The sequence below is a fragment of the Gouania willdenowi genome, chromosome 11, assembly GCF_900634775.1.
Source record: "Gouania willdenowi chromosome 11, fGouWil2.1, whole genome shotgun sequence".
NCBI classification, from domain to species: Eukaryota; Metazoa; Chordata; class Actinopteri; order Blenniiformes; family Gobiesocidae; genus Gouania; species Gouania willdenowi.
This window is the reverse complement of record NC_041054.1, coordinates 2,063,127-2,081,118: the sequence shown is the minus strand read 5'-3', so window position 1 is coordinate 2,081,118 and position 17,992 is coordinate 2,063,127. Positions and strand designations below refer to the sequence as shown.

General features: G+C 38.8%; 1 protein-coding gene across 1 annotated transcript in view; it reads left to right on the top strand.

Annotated features, from left to right (window-relative positions):
• Positions 1-352: 352 nt before the first annotated feature.
• The window catches only part of atp1a3a (ATPase Na+/K+ transporting subunit alpha 3a), a 29,449-nt gene continuing 11,809 nt past the window's right edge, over positions 353-17,992 (top strand). The window contains exons 1-9 of the mRNA XM_028461637.1: positions 353-749; positions 9,166-9,279; positions 10,082-10,141; positions 10,255-10,458; positions 13,293-13,406; positions 14,168-14,302; positions 14,397-14,514; positions 15,148-15,236; positions 15,506-15,685. Coding sequence (XP_028317438.1) covers positions 744-749; positions 9,166-9,279; positions 10,082-10,141; positions 10,255-10,458; positions 13,293-13,406; positions 14,168-14,302; positions 14,397-14,514; positions 15,148-15,236; positions 15,506-15,685 — 1,020 coding nt within the window. The 5' untranslated portion in view covers positions 353-743. The remainder of the gene's footprint in view (positions 750-9,165; positions 9,280-10,081; positions 10,142-10,254; positions 10,459-13,292; positions 13,407-14,167; positions 14,303-14,396; positions 14,515-15,147; positions 15,237-15,505; positions 15,686-17,992) is intronic.

Here is a 17,992-nt window from a genome sequence, read left to right as displayed (position 1 = left end):
TATATTGTACAAAACATTATATTATATTGTACAAACAATATCATTATATTGTGCAAACTTGATATTGTTTGTACAATATACTATACTGTTTTTACAATATACCATATTGTTCGTACAATATAGTGATCCAAAATATATTTTCCCCCGTGGCAGCTCTGCTTCCAAAAAACAAAGTAAGTATTTGGTTCTTGTTTTTTCTTATTTAGTAATTAAATATAGTTTTATTTAAAAAGATATTTAAAATAAAGAATGACTGGAGTGAAAGGGACTTTTTTTTTGTTCCGTGTTGCATCCTCGGAGGGATCCGCAGGGTACCCTGGGCGCTGCGGTTGGTCTGCGCACAGCGGCGGAGGGACACAGCATCCCAAGCCGGCTCTCCTTTCCGCCGGCATCGTTGCGCCTGGCAGAAAGACGGAGAAAATCACCAACGGCTGCGACTATTTTCACTATTTAACCTCGTTTTTAGCCTCATTTATCTCAACGCCCTGAAGGCTGACTGAGGCGTTTGAGGATTCGTCGCCATTGTCTCGTCACTGCTTGCCTGGTGCTGTGTAAACGGGGCGTTTTTGGGTTTTATCTCAGTTAATTGATTTATTTTTTAGTCGCCATTAGAGCAAGCGGCAGGTTTTCCTGTTTTTCCTTATCAGACCTTTTGGCTCTTTCCTGCCTCATCTCCTCGTCTTAAATCCATCTTTCCTGGTTAGGGAAGGAAAAGCTGAACAAAACCGACTGACTGCGCCAAAATGGGGGTAAGTCCTGAATTCATATCGTTTTTTATGCACATTTATTCACCTCCAGCTGTATGAAAATGATGTTTTTACTGTAAATGTTGTAATGAATACATGTGAATGACATAAAACACTGAGGCCGTACACGGTGTGATGAATTTGCGCATATTTTTTGCACAAATGTGCGTTTTTACGCACCTGTTTCCCCCTTTAATATCACATTAAAACGTCAATAACGTGCACTGCCACGCCCAGCATGAATACATGTTTGTTACTTTTGGAGATTTTGTTAATTGATTCATTTTTCCACAGGTTATTGCGCGGTTTTCACAAGTAACGCGTTACTGTAACGTTTCCCCCAGTTTGTGCATTTGAATTGAAACACACGACACACACACAAAGTGCAGAAATTAAAAAATTTGACTGATTTGTGTGTTGTTTTAAAGCTGTCACGCCTTTTTTTTCTTTTTTTACCCGATGACATCCATATATTATAATTATTCGATCATGCACAGCAGACATATTGATCATTATCACTGTCATACATGCAGACATGTCAATGTGTAAATGGCCAAAGGCCCTGAAACCTTTTTTTTTTTTTTACTGTAAAACTGCATTTTTTTCCTATCTGTAATCAAATATTACCATGAAACGGACACAAAACCGCTACAAAATAATGGAAAAACCCCTGTCTGAGCATCTGTATCCAGATGTTAGAGCCTGAGCAAATTTGTGACTCCCAATCCTCCCAGTAAGGACGTCGTTTCTGATCGATTTTGCCCAGTTACATGCAAATGTGTGACATGATGTTGGTGAAAAACCACAGAATTTCACGGCAGCGTGACAGGCTGTAAAACGCCCAGACATCCTCCTTTTTATATATATATTTGTTATTTTTTTAACCATTGCGTAATGTCACAGCAGTGTGTGTGTGGAGAAGGTGGAGAAAAGCAGAGGCGGCTCAGGTTTGGGCCACATAGACGTGCATCAAAATGGTTTCTCGCCACAGTTTCACAGCTGAGAAGAACGAGGACGTGTTTCCTCTCACTTCACACCCTTTAACCAAAAACCATCAGGTCCTGAACAACGTCCTGTACCTCAGAATGTGGAAATGATCCCTCAAAACTGCAGGGCTCTCAAACTAATCTTAGTTCAGAAGCCAAACACAAACCAGTTTAATCTGAAGTGGGATGACTGGCGAGAAAAGGAGTCATTTCACTATTGATGTGTTACATATCAGGGTTCTCACCAGGAATTTTTCACAACGTATGCCAAGGTAGGGCTTCTTGATTATAGAAAAAATAATAGTCATAATTGAAATCACGATTATTCAAATGATTATTTTTCAACCAAAAAGTTTATTGTTTGTACAAAACAATGTCAGATATATTTTTTAAAGCTAAATAAAATCCCTCAAACACAAAAATATTCACTTTAGCACAAAACAAAACACTTGTTGCACGTGATGTGTCTTTGCTCGAGGTCTTCATCATCAAACACAAAGTGTTTCTCTATAAGAAAATTTGACTTGCCACTTGTTTACTGCGTTTCTCCTGCCATGTTTCAAGACCGCTAGCAACAACTTTCCTCATGTTAGCCTGCAGCATTTGGGATCAAAGTCACAGCGTAGGGAATCAAAGTCACAGCGTAGAGGATCAAAATCACAGCATAGGGGATCAAAGTCACAGCGTAGGGAATCAAAGTCACAGCGTAGAGGATCAAAGTAACAGTGTAGGGGGTCCCTACACTCAACAGCGCTGGCGAGATCCCTGGAGATTTAGTCGCCTAAAACTGGACTATGACTGAAATAATCCTGATGACTAAATCTTGACTAAAACTAATTCCGAATTTGCTCGTAAATAAAGACAATGAATAATTTTTTTCCTATTTTTGCCGCATTTTTTTTCCTATTTTTTGTGTCATTTGAGAGTCTCCTGCGGGTCCAATGGGATGCTTCAAAGGGCCGGATTTCGCCCCCGGGCCTTGAGTTTGACACGTGTCCACTTCTTGCTTGTTTAACATGAACAAACTGCATTAGATGCCTTTATAGATCCTATAGGATCACCAGTATTCCTCTAATGGTGGAACTAATGAAGTGTGATGATAGCACGCTGTGGTTTCCCCTCTGATTCATGACACGCCCACGCTGGGGGGCATGGCCAGGATGAGCGCTGGAAACGGCGGCGCTCTGTCATGGTTAGTGATGCCCGGCGTCCTTGCCGTTGCCCGATAGAGAAGCTACACACAACTCAGACGGGGGAGGAGGAGGTGACGGGGAACTCCCATATTAGTGGGGGGTGGTGGGGAGATGTGGAGAGGGTCAGCTGACAAAGCAGCCAATCAATGACAGACTGGAGGCAGTGGATGACACAAAGGTCAGCTGATCTGTAACAGTGGGACTGAGACACTGGGATTGACTCCGACTGATGGGAGTGATGGTTATAGACGCCTTCATGGTGGTGATGAGTCACCTTGAGAAGAGTTGAACAACTGAAAAAATTGAAAACTGCTGAGAAGGAAAGATGGAGCTGGAAGAGGTGTTCAATGAAGGAAGATGGACAGTGATAGGCTCACATCCCATCATGCACCTGGGGTGGAAGATATAGGGCTGTGGAGAACAGTGTGTGTCTGATGTGGCCACGCCCACTTATTGAAAATGTAACGCTTCAGGCCAGGAGTTCACAAGCCATGGAAAACTGATAATTATACACAGTTCTTCTCACCAGTCTGTGTAGGAACTGGCAGAGTTCCTGGCCGTTCTGATCCCCGATGGCAGGGGTGTCAAACTCATTTTAATTTAGATGCTAAATACAGACCAGTTTGATCTGAAGTGGGCCACAGATTTTCATTTGGAAAAGAGCAAATTAAACATTAACATGCCCTGGTTTGTACTTGATAAATGATAAATTATGTGAGTGTTATCACCAGTCCCTGGAGGATCTTCACTTACATTTCCCTGATTTTGGGAATTTGGGAAAACTTCATGGAATAATTTTAGGAAAATTTGCCAGATTTTGGAAAAATTTAGTCATTTCAACAATTTGAGATTAAAAATGACTATCGTCATGTGATATAAGAGGTGGAAAACTGAGCTCTGCAAATATTGTGGATTTTAATAGATGTTTTGTGTTTGGAGAGATATCTACAACTGAATTAGTTTGTTCATTTACATAATGTTCCATGTTCTTTCTATCATGTTTTACCTTCTCAAGCCGGCTGAATTTGATGTACATACTCATTATGAGTATGAGTAGTACGTTAGTGTGCAGTTTCAAACACAGCCTAGCACTATGGGGAACAGTGTATGTGATGTGGCCACGCCCACTTTTTAAAAAATGTAATGCTTCAGGCCAGAAGTTCAAAAGCCACCACCCAAACCATGGAAAATGTCAACTCTAACAATTATGTATTGAAGACTGCCATTATGAGTTAATACTAAATATTACATTAACACAACAATAAACAGTGAATTTAATGATGATGATCCAAAATGACAAGAAGGGAAAATTATATATGAATGCAGAAAACAGATGGAAAAAACTGATTTCACATTCTGAAACAGAAAATTATTATGATTATTTTTCTTTCTTTCTTTCTTTCTTTAAAATCCAGCCCCAACACGACACAGAAAAGCATCACATGCATGTTTTGGGACAATATTACACATTTCTTTGGAATTATCTGTGTTAAAAGGGTGACTGAGGGTTAGCAGTGTGGCTAACGTAGCCCCTTGTTATCCTGAGAGCTACTCTAGTCTGGTCCTAGAGAGCTACTGTCCTGCATGCTGTCATGTTGATGATGTCATCATGTAGCTCTGCAGAGAGCCTGATAATGAGCAAACCTTTACAATCAGCTGATGATTACACAGGGTAGCATCTGAAACATGCAGGACAGCAGCTCTCCAGGACCGGATATGTGATGACAACTTTGGCCTTTCGCAATAAAAGCTGAGGGTAGCCAACATAGAATACTCCAGTTTGAAAACTCAACTGTTTTTTTTTTTTTCTTTTTGTAAGCGTAGAACGTTTCTGTATGGAGTTTGCATGTTCTCCCATTGTTTTAGGGGAATTGTCTGTATGAGAGATGCAGAATTCCCCCCATCGCTGAATCTGTCCTGTGATTAAAGTAAAGTTTAATTTTAATAATTAAAAGCAGGTGTTTCTCATCACATGTGCAGTCTAACTGTGCCATATTTACGCTGATGTTTGTTTCGTAAAGGAGTCATCGATACGTCATTAATCAGGTGACTCGACCTCTGAGTGGTTGTGGGGAAATCGATCCCACTCAGGGTTTTCCACGTGCTCTGATTGGATCCATTGGCTGATGGAGCCATTTCCCAGAATGCACTGGGCCTCACACTGTGACCTCACTTCCTGTTTTACTGAGCTTTCTCAAGCTCTTACATTGGATAATAATACACTGACCAGTGCCTGTTAACTCGTAACAACTTCCTGTATGTAGAAGGAGAGGGAGCTGATTGGCTGTTGCTAGGAAGCCTCACATCCATCCAGTGAAGCTGATGTTAAGAGGAGAGAACGTAACTGTAATTTATTATTTGTTCTGTTAAACAGTGATTTTCTATTATTGTTTGAAATGCAAATGACATTATAACTTCAAAACATAGTGAAGACAATTTAAAAGGTATGAAAATGTAGTTAAAATTGAAGAATTTGGATTATTATTGATTTTCTGTGTGAGAATATTTCTACTTCCCTTTTTGTTTCCTTTAATCTGACATTAAATGTTCCAACAATCAAGTTAAAAGTCCTTAATTGGGATTATTTAATTACAATCTTTTAAATAATGTATCTTTTTATGCTCCTGAAGTTGAAACAGTAATAGGCCTACGGTAGTAATACGTGAGATGGAGCGTAAAGGACCGGTCTCGTGAGATTTGACAAATCTGTGTGTTTGTCTCATCCAAACACTTAACCACTTTTTGAATGGGAAGGTATGGTAGGAATGTTTTGCATCGTATCTCTATTTCAGCGTCAGAAATTATTATTAATTAATTATTATTAATTTTGTCATTTCTAACCCTGGTTTTATCAGACAATTGGATATATGTTATTTCCAAGAGAAGAAACATCTCCATATTTTTTCTCAAAATGGCAATATTTTTTTTGCTGATGCAAAATTCCACACAGCCTTATTTATAACAAACAGTTGCACAATTTGTGCCACTTTTGACTTTTTCTTCAATAAGAGACAGCACGTGTGAGTGAGTTCTGTAGTGTGGCTTATTTAGAAATGCTTTTCATGCTGTTCTAAGAATTAGCAACAACTGTATCAAGTAAACAGTATTAAAAATAGGAAGAATTTAAAATATACCAAAATTAACAACAAAGTCTCATCTCGCTGTGAGAGTTTGTATCTTTTCTTGACCTGGATATCAATTTGTCCCATTTCCTCTTCCTGATGTTTTGGTTTCTACTTAGGATACAGTGTTAAACATTTATTTAAAAATTATTTTTGTGTTTCTTTAAAAGAGGTTTTAGTCGTGATTGGAAATGGGGGCGGGGCTTTAATCCTGTTGTAGACTTTTGTTGTAGTAAATGTTTTTTTCTCAGCGTAAACGTCACTCATCCAGAGCTGCATCTCTCTGCCAGTGCCAAGCGTCTCCTATTAGTTCAACTGGAGTTGAGATGCAGCGTGGAGGGAGGGAGGAGAATGTAAACAAAGTGGGAGGGACAAAGGAAAGCCGACCACTGCTGTGGTGCATGTGTGTGTGTTGGAGATGCAGACGAGCAATCAACCAGTGTTTTCTAGGTCGACCAGTACACTGATCCGCCCGATAATCCATTTCCTCGTGCATGTGTGTCTGCGTACGTGTTAGTGATGATCCACTGAACTGGAGGCCATACATCAGTTACTGTTACGTCCAGCTATGAACATGACACACTTCAACCATGTCCTCTAAAAGCTAGATATGATCTGACTGTTCAATTGTTTCACTTTCAGCAGATAAAATCAGACAGATCCACTCATCACGCATCAGATCGTAAAATACAACACTTGCGCACCTCGCGATCCCCCTATGTTGTGAGAACCCTGACACCTAAGGCAGACCCATTCCCACTAGTCTGTATCACAGACTTGCAGAGCCCCGAGCAGGCACAGCAGAGAAGGCATGTTCAGTCTGATCCATGAACATCTGGTGCTGTAGCGTCCTCAGGTTTTCAGCCTGTAGCTTTAAACACAGCACACGCTCTGTCTCAGATCAGAGGGAGAGGAAATGACAAGAGCAAGCTTTGGTTTGCTCAATCGCACACAGAAATTACAACTTTTGGACAAAGATTTGCCATTTATTGAACTGTAATGATATGAAGGTATATTATATTTGGATGTCACTACTAAAGAAAAACATAATGAGTTTAAATTTAAGAAGGATTTGACGTTTGCAGAAAAATAAATCCATTAAATTAGTCGTGAAGTTGTGAGTAAACGAATGGATGAGGGTCGACAACAGGCTATGATGGAAAAGAAGAGGGAGGGGTTTCTGACTGTTCACTGGGTTAATCTGTCTCTGTAGTAAACAGCTGTAATCTGACAGATGGCACACACACACACACACACATACGTAGGTGTGCACTGATTGGACCATGTGGAATGTATGACTAAATGCTTGCTTATGCTGATGATGTCTCCTCATATCCTCGCATCATCTTTGTCCCAGTATTCTAACTTAGTACATCTAACAAATATTTTGTGGCTGATTTTTTTTTTTTTTTTTTATGTGCAATTTTGGAAGAAATCGCAAGATTTTAAAAACATTTCAAGTTCTTTCTATAATTTGCAGCTAAAAATGACTGCATTCATGTGAATAAAGCATTGGAAAACTGCGAGGCCAGGCAAATATGGTGAAATGTCCTTGAATTTGTGAATTTGGAGGGACTGGGATATCTACCAGGGTTCTGGCTAGCGTTGTGATTTTAATCCCCTACGGTGTGATGTCGCCCCATTTTCTGTTGTAGTTTTCCTTTTTTAATTGATACCGTACCGTTGTAGTAATTGTTGCACACTTGGACTCAAAAGGGACTTGCAGGTGTGCATGGGTTGGTTAAACTCTATTTAACCTGCATAACCGATAAATAAATACATCAGCGGCACCATTTATTTACTACAGGAGATTTGCTTGGATGCTCCAATCTTTACCTGAGGACCCTTGTAGCCACTTAGCGGCCCCTGATGCTGCCTATTTGCATCTTCCGCTTTATAACCCATAATTACCGTCCAATATAAACAGTGAGCGTCAGAATCTAAGCAAAGACAATCAAACGAGTAAAGTAAATAAAACTAGGCAAGACCTGTATTCACAAGGCAAATACGTATTTGGCAATTGAAAATTGGCAAAAATGACAACCTGTATCTGGATTTGTTGACAAGTTATATAATGCAGGAAAAACAGAAGACTGACCTTGACCTTAAATATGACCTTGAGCAAAGGTCAAAGTCACACATTGAAAGGAAATGTTCTTCATTGGTACCAGTCTGAGCACTGTATCTCAAATTTGTGGCCAAGTTATAGTGATTTTTGACCCCTTTTTACTGGTAGGTGGTACAGCTTTGATCTGATTAAATAAAGTACTCCACTTGAGATGAGATTTTATTAAATGTAAGCGTCAAACTTGTATGATATGAGATATGGAAAATTATGGTTTTTGACAATTGACGCGACCTTGCCAAATACAAAAAATGTTATTTTTTTGTCTATACAGTATCTCTGAGTATTTGGAGGATCTGTAACAATTATGAGTAACTCTCTTACTACATTTATCAACACCTTCAACAATTCAACTAATAGTAAGAAAGATTTTTAAAAAAAACTTTAGCTTTACTTCACAAAATTTGGCCCCTAAAATGCAAGAAATTGTGTTTTAGAGGAATATAGATAAAATAATAATAATTCAGGGTCACGGTGTAAAAAATTGGAAGGAACCCTGGTCAGTTTCATATTTTTATTTCAGAAGATTTTGCAGGTATTGACATTTCTGTCTTTCTGTCCACCTGTTTACCAAGACAAATTGTGAATAAATGTGTTTTTTTTTTCCCAAGACTTGCATGTGTGGCTATGTTCAGTGTCAAATTGTTAAAAAATAAAATAAATAAATAAAATAGATATTGCTATTTCATGCCCCACACAGAGATCGATGATGCTAAAAACTCCTGCATGATGCTGCTTGAAGATCACTTATCTCATTTATTCTGTGTTTGGACGAGGCAGATATCACACACACACACACACACACTCCTCAGCAGCGTGTGAACGACACCAGCCTAAATCAGCCCTGGAGTAAATGTCAGTTAAAGTGGAGCTCCTCAGATAGTTTGTGCTCACTGTCTGATTTACACTGAGCCTTTAAAGAAAGACATCATTGTATTTGAACATTGTTTCCAATGTGAACCCATAATTAAAACAATTATTGTATGTTTCCAGTACGGACGGTCGGACAGCTACCGCGTGGCCACCACGCAGGACAAGGATGAGAAGGAGTCGCCCAAGAAGAAGGGAGGAAAGGACCTGGACGACCTGAAGAAGGAGGTCCCAATAGTACGTGCACATCATCATTTCTCCAGCTGTAATCTGCCCTGCCTGTTTGACGTGCACGTGGTGCACTGTAGCAGCTGCTCTACAGTCTACACGTCAGGACGCTTTAATCCAGTGGCACCCAACCTTTTTTGCATCTTGATCCAATTTTTAATATCACAAAAATATGACATTTTTTATTGTTATTTAATTATCTATTTAATTATTTAATTTTCATACTGTATTTTTTTTAACTACTTTTATATTTGAGGAAGTGATAGTATAGAATACAGTTGTTTGAGATTGTGTGTGGTGTTTTCATTTGAAAAATAATATTAAAAAAATTTAATTTGTGTTTTTTAATAAAAGTGTTTTATATACATAATGTTTTGTAACTAGATGTATATTTCAGGAAGTGAAAGTATAGAGTGCAGTAACTTGAGATTGTGTGGTGTTTTAATTTGAAAAATAATATGTATATTTTTAAATACAAAAGTCTAATTTTATTTTTTAATTTAATTATTTAGTAACAATATGTTTTAATTGTTTTTTTTATATTGTATTTTTTATCTAGGTTTATTTTGGAGGAAGTGAAAGTATAGAGATTGTGTGTGGTGTTTTAGTTTGAAAGAAAAAAATTACAAAATTATAATTTTTGTTTTTGATATTTAATTAATTATATTTTTATACTAGATTTATATTATTTTAATCTGAAGCATTAAATAGGATTAAATCAGAGTCACTTAATTTACAGAATGAGGAAACACTTGAATAGAATAAAATGTCTGTGTTAAATTCATGAAATACTTCCTCTGCTCCTTTTTAGACTGAACATAAAATGTCTGTGGAGGAAGTTTGCAGGAAATACAACACTGATATCGTCCAGGTAAGAAGATAATAACCACATGTTCATGTTTACTGATGTTATTAGTCTTTAATTTGTATTATAATAGAATTATCCCATCTTCATTGTCTCTCTTCTCTTGGCCCCACCTACAGGGTTTGACCAATGCCAGGGCAGCAGAATACCTGGCCAGGGACGGTCTTAACGCCTTGACTCCTCCCCCTACGACCCCCGAGTGGGTGAAGTTCTGTCGCCAGCTGTTCGGTGGGTTCTCCATCCTGCTGTGGATCGGTGCCATCCTCTGCTTCCTGGCCTATGCCATCCAGGCAGCCACAGAGGACGAGCCGGCCGGAGATAACGTGAGTAAGACAGTGACGGTGCCATTGATCTGATGTTCATATTAAATATTGGTCCGATATCAGCAAAAAAATTACTAGTATGGGCTCATATCGCTTAGCAACTGAAATATCTGATATAAACAGTTTAGTGCTAACAGCTGATCTCAGCTGTAAACAATCCCAGCAGTATTTCACGACACATCGCAAAAAGTGCAGACACAAGAAGCAGAAAAAATAGTGCAGTTTGGGCGTCCATGTTGGAAAGAAAACACACTAAGAATAAAAAATATAGGTGAACAAAGTAAAATGAAGGAAAAAGGTCAGTTGTGAGCTGGAGCTGCGCAAATTCTGTGAATCGCTTTGATAGTTGTAACGTCCCCTTTGTTGTTTGTTTTGATATGTTTAATATATCCCTCCACAGCAAGCCCTTTTGCCTGGATCTGAAAGATACCACACAGCTGTTACCCCAAAAAGACTCGCTAACACGTTCTTCAGCCATTCCGGACGAGTAAACAATGGGGGCGGGGCTTTTGCGAAAGATCAATTGTAGAATATTCTTCTAAATAAGGTTAAAATGTCTGTAACCCTATGTTCAATAATAAATGGGTCAGTCTTTATCTAGACTTTTCTAACATTCCTCATTACAAAATAAGTCATAAAGTATGTATGATTCATGCTGATTGATCGTATCGGATCAATACGTGTATCGGCCAAAGGATGCAGTATCGGTATCGTATCAGAAGTGTGTGTTGTGCAGCACGTAACCAGGTGTGAAAAACCATACCGAGCTTAAGAATCGATAAATGATGATTTCTACTTTTTTAACATATTTTGAAACAAAACTAAAACAGTGTTATAGAAGTGTTTCAAATATTTTAAATCAATAATTCCAGCATGTTCATTTTGTCTGTTTCATCTATTCAGACAACTTTTTTAAAAAAAAAATTCTGGGCGTGGCCTCGTAAGGACACATGAAAGTGATCCGCCTCTGAGGAAGACTGACAGTTGGCAGTCAAAACATGTCGGGAGATCAAAGTAAATTTCAAAGTAAACTTCTTGAAAAAAGTTGTCTGAATAAATGAAAGTATAGTATTTTGAATCAAACTTTATTTAAGTGATTCTTAACAACTCCTACCATGATCCTGGTTCCTGAAGTGGTTTCCTAAATAAATGTTTTGATTCTTTTTATTTGCGTGTTTTTTTTTTTTTAAGTCAATATCTGATGTCGGACAGTAACCGATATATCGGTCGTAGAGCTGGGTATCGATCGATTGATTGAAGGCCCGATTCTCTTCACAATTCTATTCCTTTTTTTATTTAGTTATCGATATTTCAGTCACAGAAATCTAATGCTGTAAATAGTAGAAAAAAACTCTTACCTTAATAATATTCATGTTTACCTTAAGAAGGAAGAATTGAGCCACAGCACTGAATTAAACATGATAGAAAAGACAAATTAAATAATCAATTTTATGATTTTAATGAATCGATATTTAATGAATGTTTTTTACTCAGTCAAAATAAGAAACAACATTGTTTACTGTGTTGCTTTGATCTTTTATGGGTTTTACTTCCTGTCTCTAAAGGAGTGTGATTAGTGTTTTTAACGCCTTAGCTTGTACATTTACATTTGTCTGTGGTCAACATGGCCCACCACACATAGAAAACCACTTTACAGATGGTTACACACACACGCACACACTGCTGTGAGTGTGCAAGCTCTCTAACACAGTTTAGGCGTTTCACTGAGTCACTGTTCCTTCGGGACGACGCCTCGTCTGAGCGGTTGTGTCAGCTGTTTTGCTCCGATCATAGCCGCTTACTCATCGTCATGGAGACAGACACCATGCTGTTTGTGTCTGCTTTGTAGAGACTACTGGGATGGTTGGAGGGAGGTTAACGGGTCGCTTCTTTTGTCATGTCGGATCAGAGCATCGTCAGGGACTGAGGACGAAGCGTTCTGACACCCACAGCATGTTTAGCTGGAGCTGAAACACACACACACACACACACACACACACACACACACTAACAACTGGTCAGAAAGTGTCTGTGTCCAGGTTTCCCAGGGACCTTGAACCCATCTAGGGGAACGTTTATTTAAATAGCCCTAACTCCGCTAATATTTGCTCTATGTGGGAAATTTCACCAGTTTCTGAAAGCTAATGAGTTGCTCTTTACAGCCATAATGGCATATTACAATAATTTTACTCACAAGTGACGGAGTCATTAAAGATGCTGCTTTGTTGGGACAAAATTGTAGAGATACTAAAGTCCAAGATGGATTGAAAGAGACCAAATACTGGTGGATTTAATTAAAAACATATCAGCAGAAAGATCCTCCTGGAAGATAAAACATGATTTAAAAATGAAGGAAACACTGGAAAGGTAAATTTTCCATCATCTGGTCTAGACCTCATCACCTCCACAGACAACAGACAATAAAGCTCACAGTCAACATGGGACCATGTGATGTAAACTTTCATAGTTATTCATTCAAGTGTATATTTAATGATTGTTTAATGTTCTAATGGCCTTGAGGTTTTTTCATTTAAAATATATATATTTTCATTTCTAGCAGATGAGAGATTTTAAAAAGGTTTATAAGATTTTTCAAGGACAGATTGTTATAATCATCATAAAGGTGATATAGTTTAGTCATTTTTGTTATAAAGAGAGAAATACATTTTTAAACCTTATGGACAATAACAACTTATTTATCTACTATATTGTATTTTTATAAGGTAGATTCAAGAAAACGTTGAGTATGAAGAGGTCGGCCCAAGTGTCAAAATATGTTCACCCTAGACTCACTTCTTCCTCTTCCTCCTCTTCCTCTCTCTGTGTTTCTGTAGTTGTATCTGGGCATCGTGCTGTCGGCTGTGGTCATCATCACCGGCTGCTTCTCCTACTTCCAGGAGGCCAAGAGCTCCAAGATCATGGAATCATTCAAGAACATGGTCCCTCAGGTACCAGACCCACCTCCCCCCACATGGAATCCACCGAGATGCTCACTTAGCAACTTAACTTTATCAATCTAAAGAAAAGCACTTTGTGGATTAAATTTAAACCAAATCAATAAACTTAAGCTTTACCTTTAGCTGAAACATTCCATTTCTGGATCTTTCCCTGTTTAAATTACTTTACTGACTATTGAACTTCCTGAAAACATGTTAAATGAGATTAATAATCAACCACTGTTATTAATTTTACATTTTATATGCTTCAGAGGATTTATATAAACGGGGAGGTTACGTCGCTAGAGTGAAGTTAGCCACACTGCTAACCCTTAGTCACCCGTTAAACAGGGAAAAAAATCCCATGGAAGTGTGTGATATGATTACAAAAATATAATTTTATTTTTTATTATCATTTAATTATTTTTTTTAATACTTTTTTTTAAATCTATATTTATATTGAAGAAGTGAAAATATAGAAAACAGTTCTTTGAGATTTTTTGAAATGACAAAAATGTGATTTTAATCTTTTAATTCAATTCTTATTTTTTTAACTTTTTTAAAAAAAAAAATAATTTTCCATTTATTTCAGGCGACCCCAAGGTTGAAAAACACTCGTTTATTGTTTTCAGTTCCTTTATTTCACAACACAATTAAACTGGACGAGATTAGACGCTGATTTCTCAGAGTGATATTGCTGACGATATTTGCACGTGAAACAAACCCATAAAATACAGGATAGTTTTACAGTGTTTTCATGTTTCTGTTCACAGCAAGCCCTGGTGATCCGTGAGGGAGAGAAGATGCAGATCAATGCTGAGCAGGTGGTGGCCGGAGACCTGGTTGAGGTGAAAGGAGGCGACAGGATCCCTGCTGACCTCCGCGTCATCTCCTCCCACGGCTGCAAGGTGGAAAACACACACACACACACACACACACAGAGGGAGGTCACTGTCTCTCACTGTGTGTCTGATTGAGACGTTCTCCTGTCGTTCTGTCCAGGTGGACAACTCATCGCTGACCGGCGAATCAGAGCCTCAGACTCGTTCACCTGACTGCACCCACGACAACCCTCTGGAAACACGCAACATCACCTTCTTCTCCACCAACTGTGTCGAAGGCAAGTAGAGCACTGAGATTACGTCACAGAAATGTCCGTTAGCAACACTTGTGTGACACTCACCCACCCGTTTTACAGGAAATATACTATTAGGTTGAGAACAACTGCAATTACTAATTAAGCACCCTCAACTTTTTATGAGCAGCAAAACTTCACAAACTACTGCAGTGAACAAAAACAATGGACTGAATGTTTCTCAGGTTTTAGCGTCTGTGGAGGTTCTCAGTGTGTGCATGGTCCTTGTGTAGTTTCTACAGTTGGAACAATTAGTTTAAACTGGCAAATAATAGTGTATGACAAATCGTGAATATGGTTAAATTGGCAAAAATAGGCATGAAATATGTTGAAAAGAGGCTAAAAGTGACAATAATGGGTCCACATATGCAACATTAGGTGGAAAAGTGATGGAAAGGGTTTATAAGTGGAAAAAAGTGCAGAAAAGGCATTGGAATTTGATAGAGAAGTGGCAAAAATGGGAGTAATGTAGCAAAAACGTATTTAAAGTAGCAAAAATATGGCAAGAAAAAGTGATGAAAATAGGTTGAATTTCAAAGTTTGAACCATTTGTGGTGTTTGCTGCCCTCTTGTGGACACACGCCAAATGTCAACAGTAGAAATATTTTGTATTTGCAGGAACTGCTCGTGGTATCGTGGTGTGCACTGGTGATCGCACCGTGATGGGCCGCATCGCCACCCTCACCTCTGGCCTGGAGACCGGCAAGGTGACATTTCTACTCACCTTCATGTTTTTTAACTTAACTTGGAATAATTGCACAAACATCCAGGAATAGAAACGAGTTACTCGTGTGTGTGTGTGTGTGTGTGTGTGTGTGTGTGTGTGTGTGTGTGTGTGTGTGTGTGTGTGTGTGTGTGTGTGTGTGTGTGTGTGTGTGTGTGTGTGTGTGTGTGTGTGTGTGTGTGTGTGTGTGTGTGTGTGTGTGTGTGTGTGTGTGCGTGCGTGCGTGCGTGTGTGTGTGTTTCTGCTCCCCAGACGCCTATTGCCAAGGAGATCGAGCACTTCATCCACATCATCACGGGCGTGGCCGTCTTCCTGGGCGTGACCTTCTTCATCCTCTCCATTGCTCTGGGTTACACCTGGCTGGAGGCCGTCATCTTCCTCATTGGCATCATTGTGGCCAACGTGCCCGAGGGTCTACTGGCCACGGTCACTGTGAGTGGGCACGGGGGGTCTTTTGTAAACAACAGTGTGTTGTTTTTGTGTCAAACTGCTTTTCTTTCCTCTGCAGTCGTCAGTGATGTGAGCAGACTTGGGTCAAATAGTAGATTTTATACAAAATAAATCCATCTTTTCTCTCAAAAAGCCAAAGATTGTACCTCCCTTGTCTATTTAATTTATTTATTTAGATTAAGGATTTTATTTGATACTAAATAACAAATGATGAGCGGTTTTGTGTGTAGTGACCTTTAATATGTTAAGGTTTCATTAATTCAGGCAAAGTTTTTCAGGAAATTTACATTGATCTCCTGAGGCATCTACTGATTGCGTAGATGTATCCTTACTAGGGGTGTAATAAAATAGTCAACTCACAATATGATATGAAATATGATACAAACACTCACGATATGATATAAAAATGACAAAAATTCCCAATAAAGAGAAAGAAATGTGTAACAAACGTGTCGTAGATCAAAGTACATTTCCTGAAAAAAGTGGTCTGAATAAATGAAACCTTAACATATTACTTCAAAAAAGAAGAGCAAATGAACATGCTGGAATGATGTAGTTAACTTTGTTTAACCCAGGTCTAACCGTGTGTGTGTTTTAATGTGTGTACGTGTTTTATTGTGTGTGTGGTTATTGGATTTGTGGTAAATCTCAGCTTCCTTGTGCACTTTGCTGGTGTTGTGTGTGTTTTTGTGACTGTGTGGTGCTGTGTCTCCTTTCATCTGCACCGTGCCTGTGTGTGTTTCACTCAGTCCATCCTTCTCTCTGTATGTCTCTCTCTCTCTGTCTCTCTCCCTCCCTCTGTTTTTCCAGGCCAGCGTCGGTGCTGCCTGCAACGACCACGACTAGCTAATGTAACGACCGCTCAGCGCCATCAGCTGACCGCGGCCCGCTCTGCTCGGCCTTTGCTAGTTCCTTTTTTTCAGCCCTTCATAACGCACGGCCGCTCTGCCTCACCCGCTCATGTTTTCATTGATTTGCTTGTTGGACTGCGTTGGTATTAACAGCTCTTATTTTAACTGCATTTTGCTGTTTAAAGCAGTGGTTTTCAACCTAGGTGCCAGTGAGCGGGGACCCCCACTGTACCTGAAGGTGGTTGAACACAGACATGAACATTGAAGAACAGTCATGTGTAGACAGGGCCATCTATAAGGGAGAATAAAGGGGAGAGATTTTTGGGGTCCATCCATAAAGTCAGCAAAATGATGGTTCATTGTTCTATGAATGTGTGATAACCACATTTATTTATTCATCTGAATAATATCCACTGTTATCCAGGAAGTTCGTGTTATTTAGTGTTATTTGCTTCATAATATATATTTGTCTTAAAGATGTAAATCCTGGTTTCAGTCAGAAATAAAATGGGTAAAAAGTGACCTAATATGGTGGAAAAGGTGGTGAATTTGGATATTAAAAACCTCAGAAATTGGTTAAAAGTTGCAAATTGTGGGTAATGGAATTTTAAAATGTAGATAAAATGTGTTTAAACGGGCAAATAATGGGCATTGAAATCATGAATGTGGTTAAATTGACAAAAAACAAAAGCGTGAAGTGTGCTTTAAATAGAGGTTCGAAGACTCAAATAAGAGTTGTCAAAAACAGACAGAAAAAGAGTAAAAATGTGCAGAAAAAGCAGTGAAGTTTTATGGAGAAAAGGCAGAAATGGGAGTAATGCAGCAAAATGCATTAAAAGGAGCAAAAATATAAAAATAAAAAAAGCAAAAATGGGCTCAAATTGTTGAAAGATTATTCTTTTTCCCAGTGGGGTCCTGACCCCAAGGTTGAGAACCCCTGCTTTAGAAGACGCATAAGGACAGGATGAACATTTCCAGGCAGCTTTTTCTCCGAAGTTTCAGCTCATAACGATGCTTCCTCTTCATGTGGACAATATTCTGCATCTTTTCTAGTGCATGAGGGTTGAATGGATGTGGAGGTGGATCTGCATCCAAACCCTCCCCGAAGGTCATTGTCTTTAGCCGATGACTGAAAGAACAAGTAGGGCTTCAGATTTCCCATTTGGAAATCTACAAAAATTCTGTTTCCTTTTCATCATCTTTCCCAGTTTAGACAACTTTACTGGATATTAAATCATACCAAACATGATTAATAGGGTTAATAGAGTCAACTACTGTTATTATTTTTACATTTAGCCACTCTGCTAACTGGAAAAATCCCATTTAATTGTGTGATATGATCCCAAAACATTATTAATGAAACCTTTAATTACCACCAATCAGATAATCACCCCCACATTTGCACAAAACTCTGCACAGCTGTATGGCGTGTCACCCG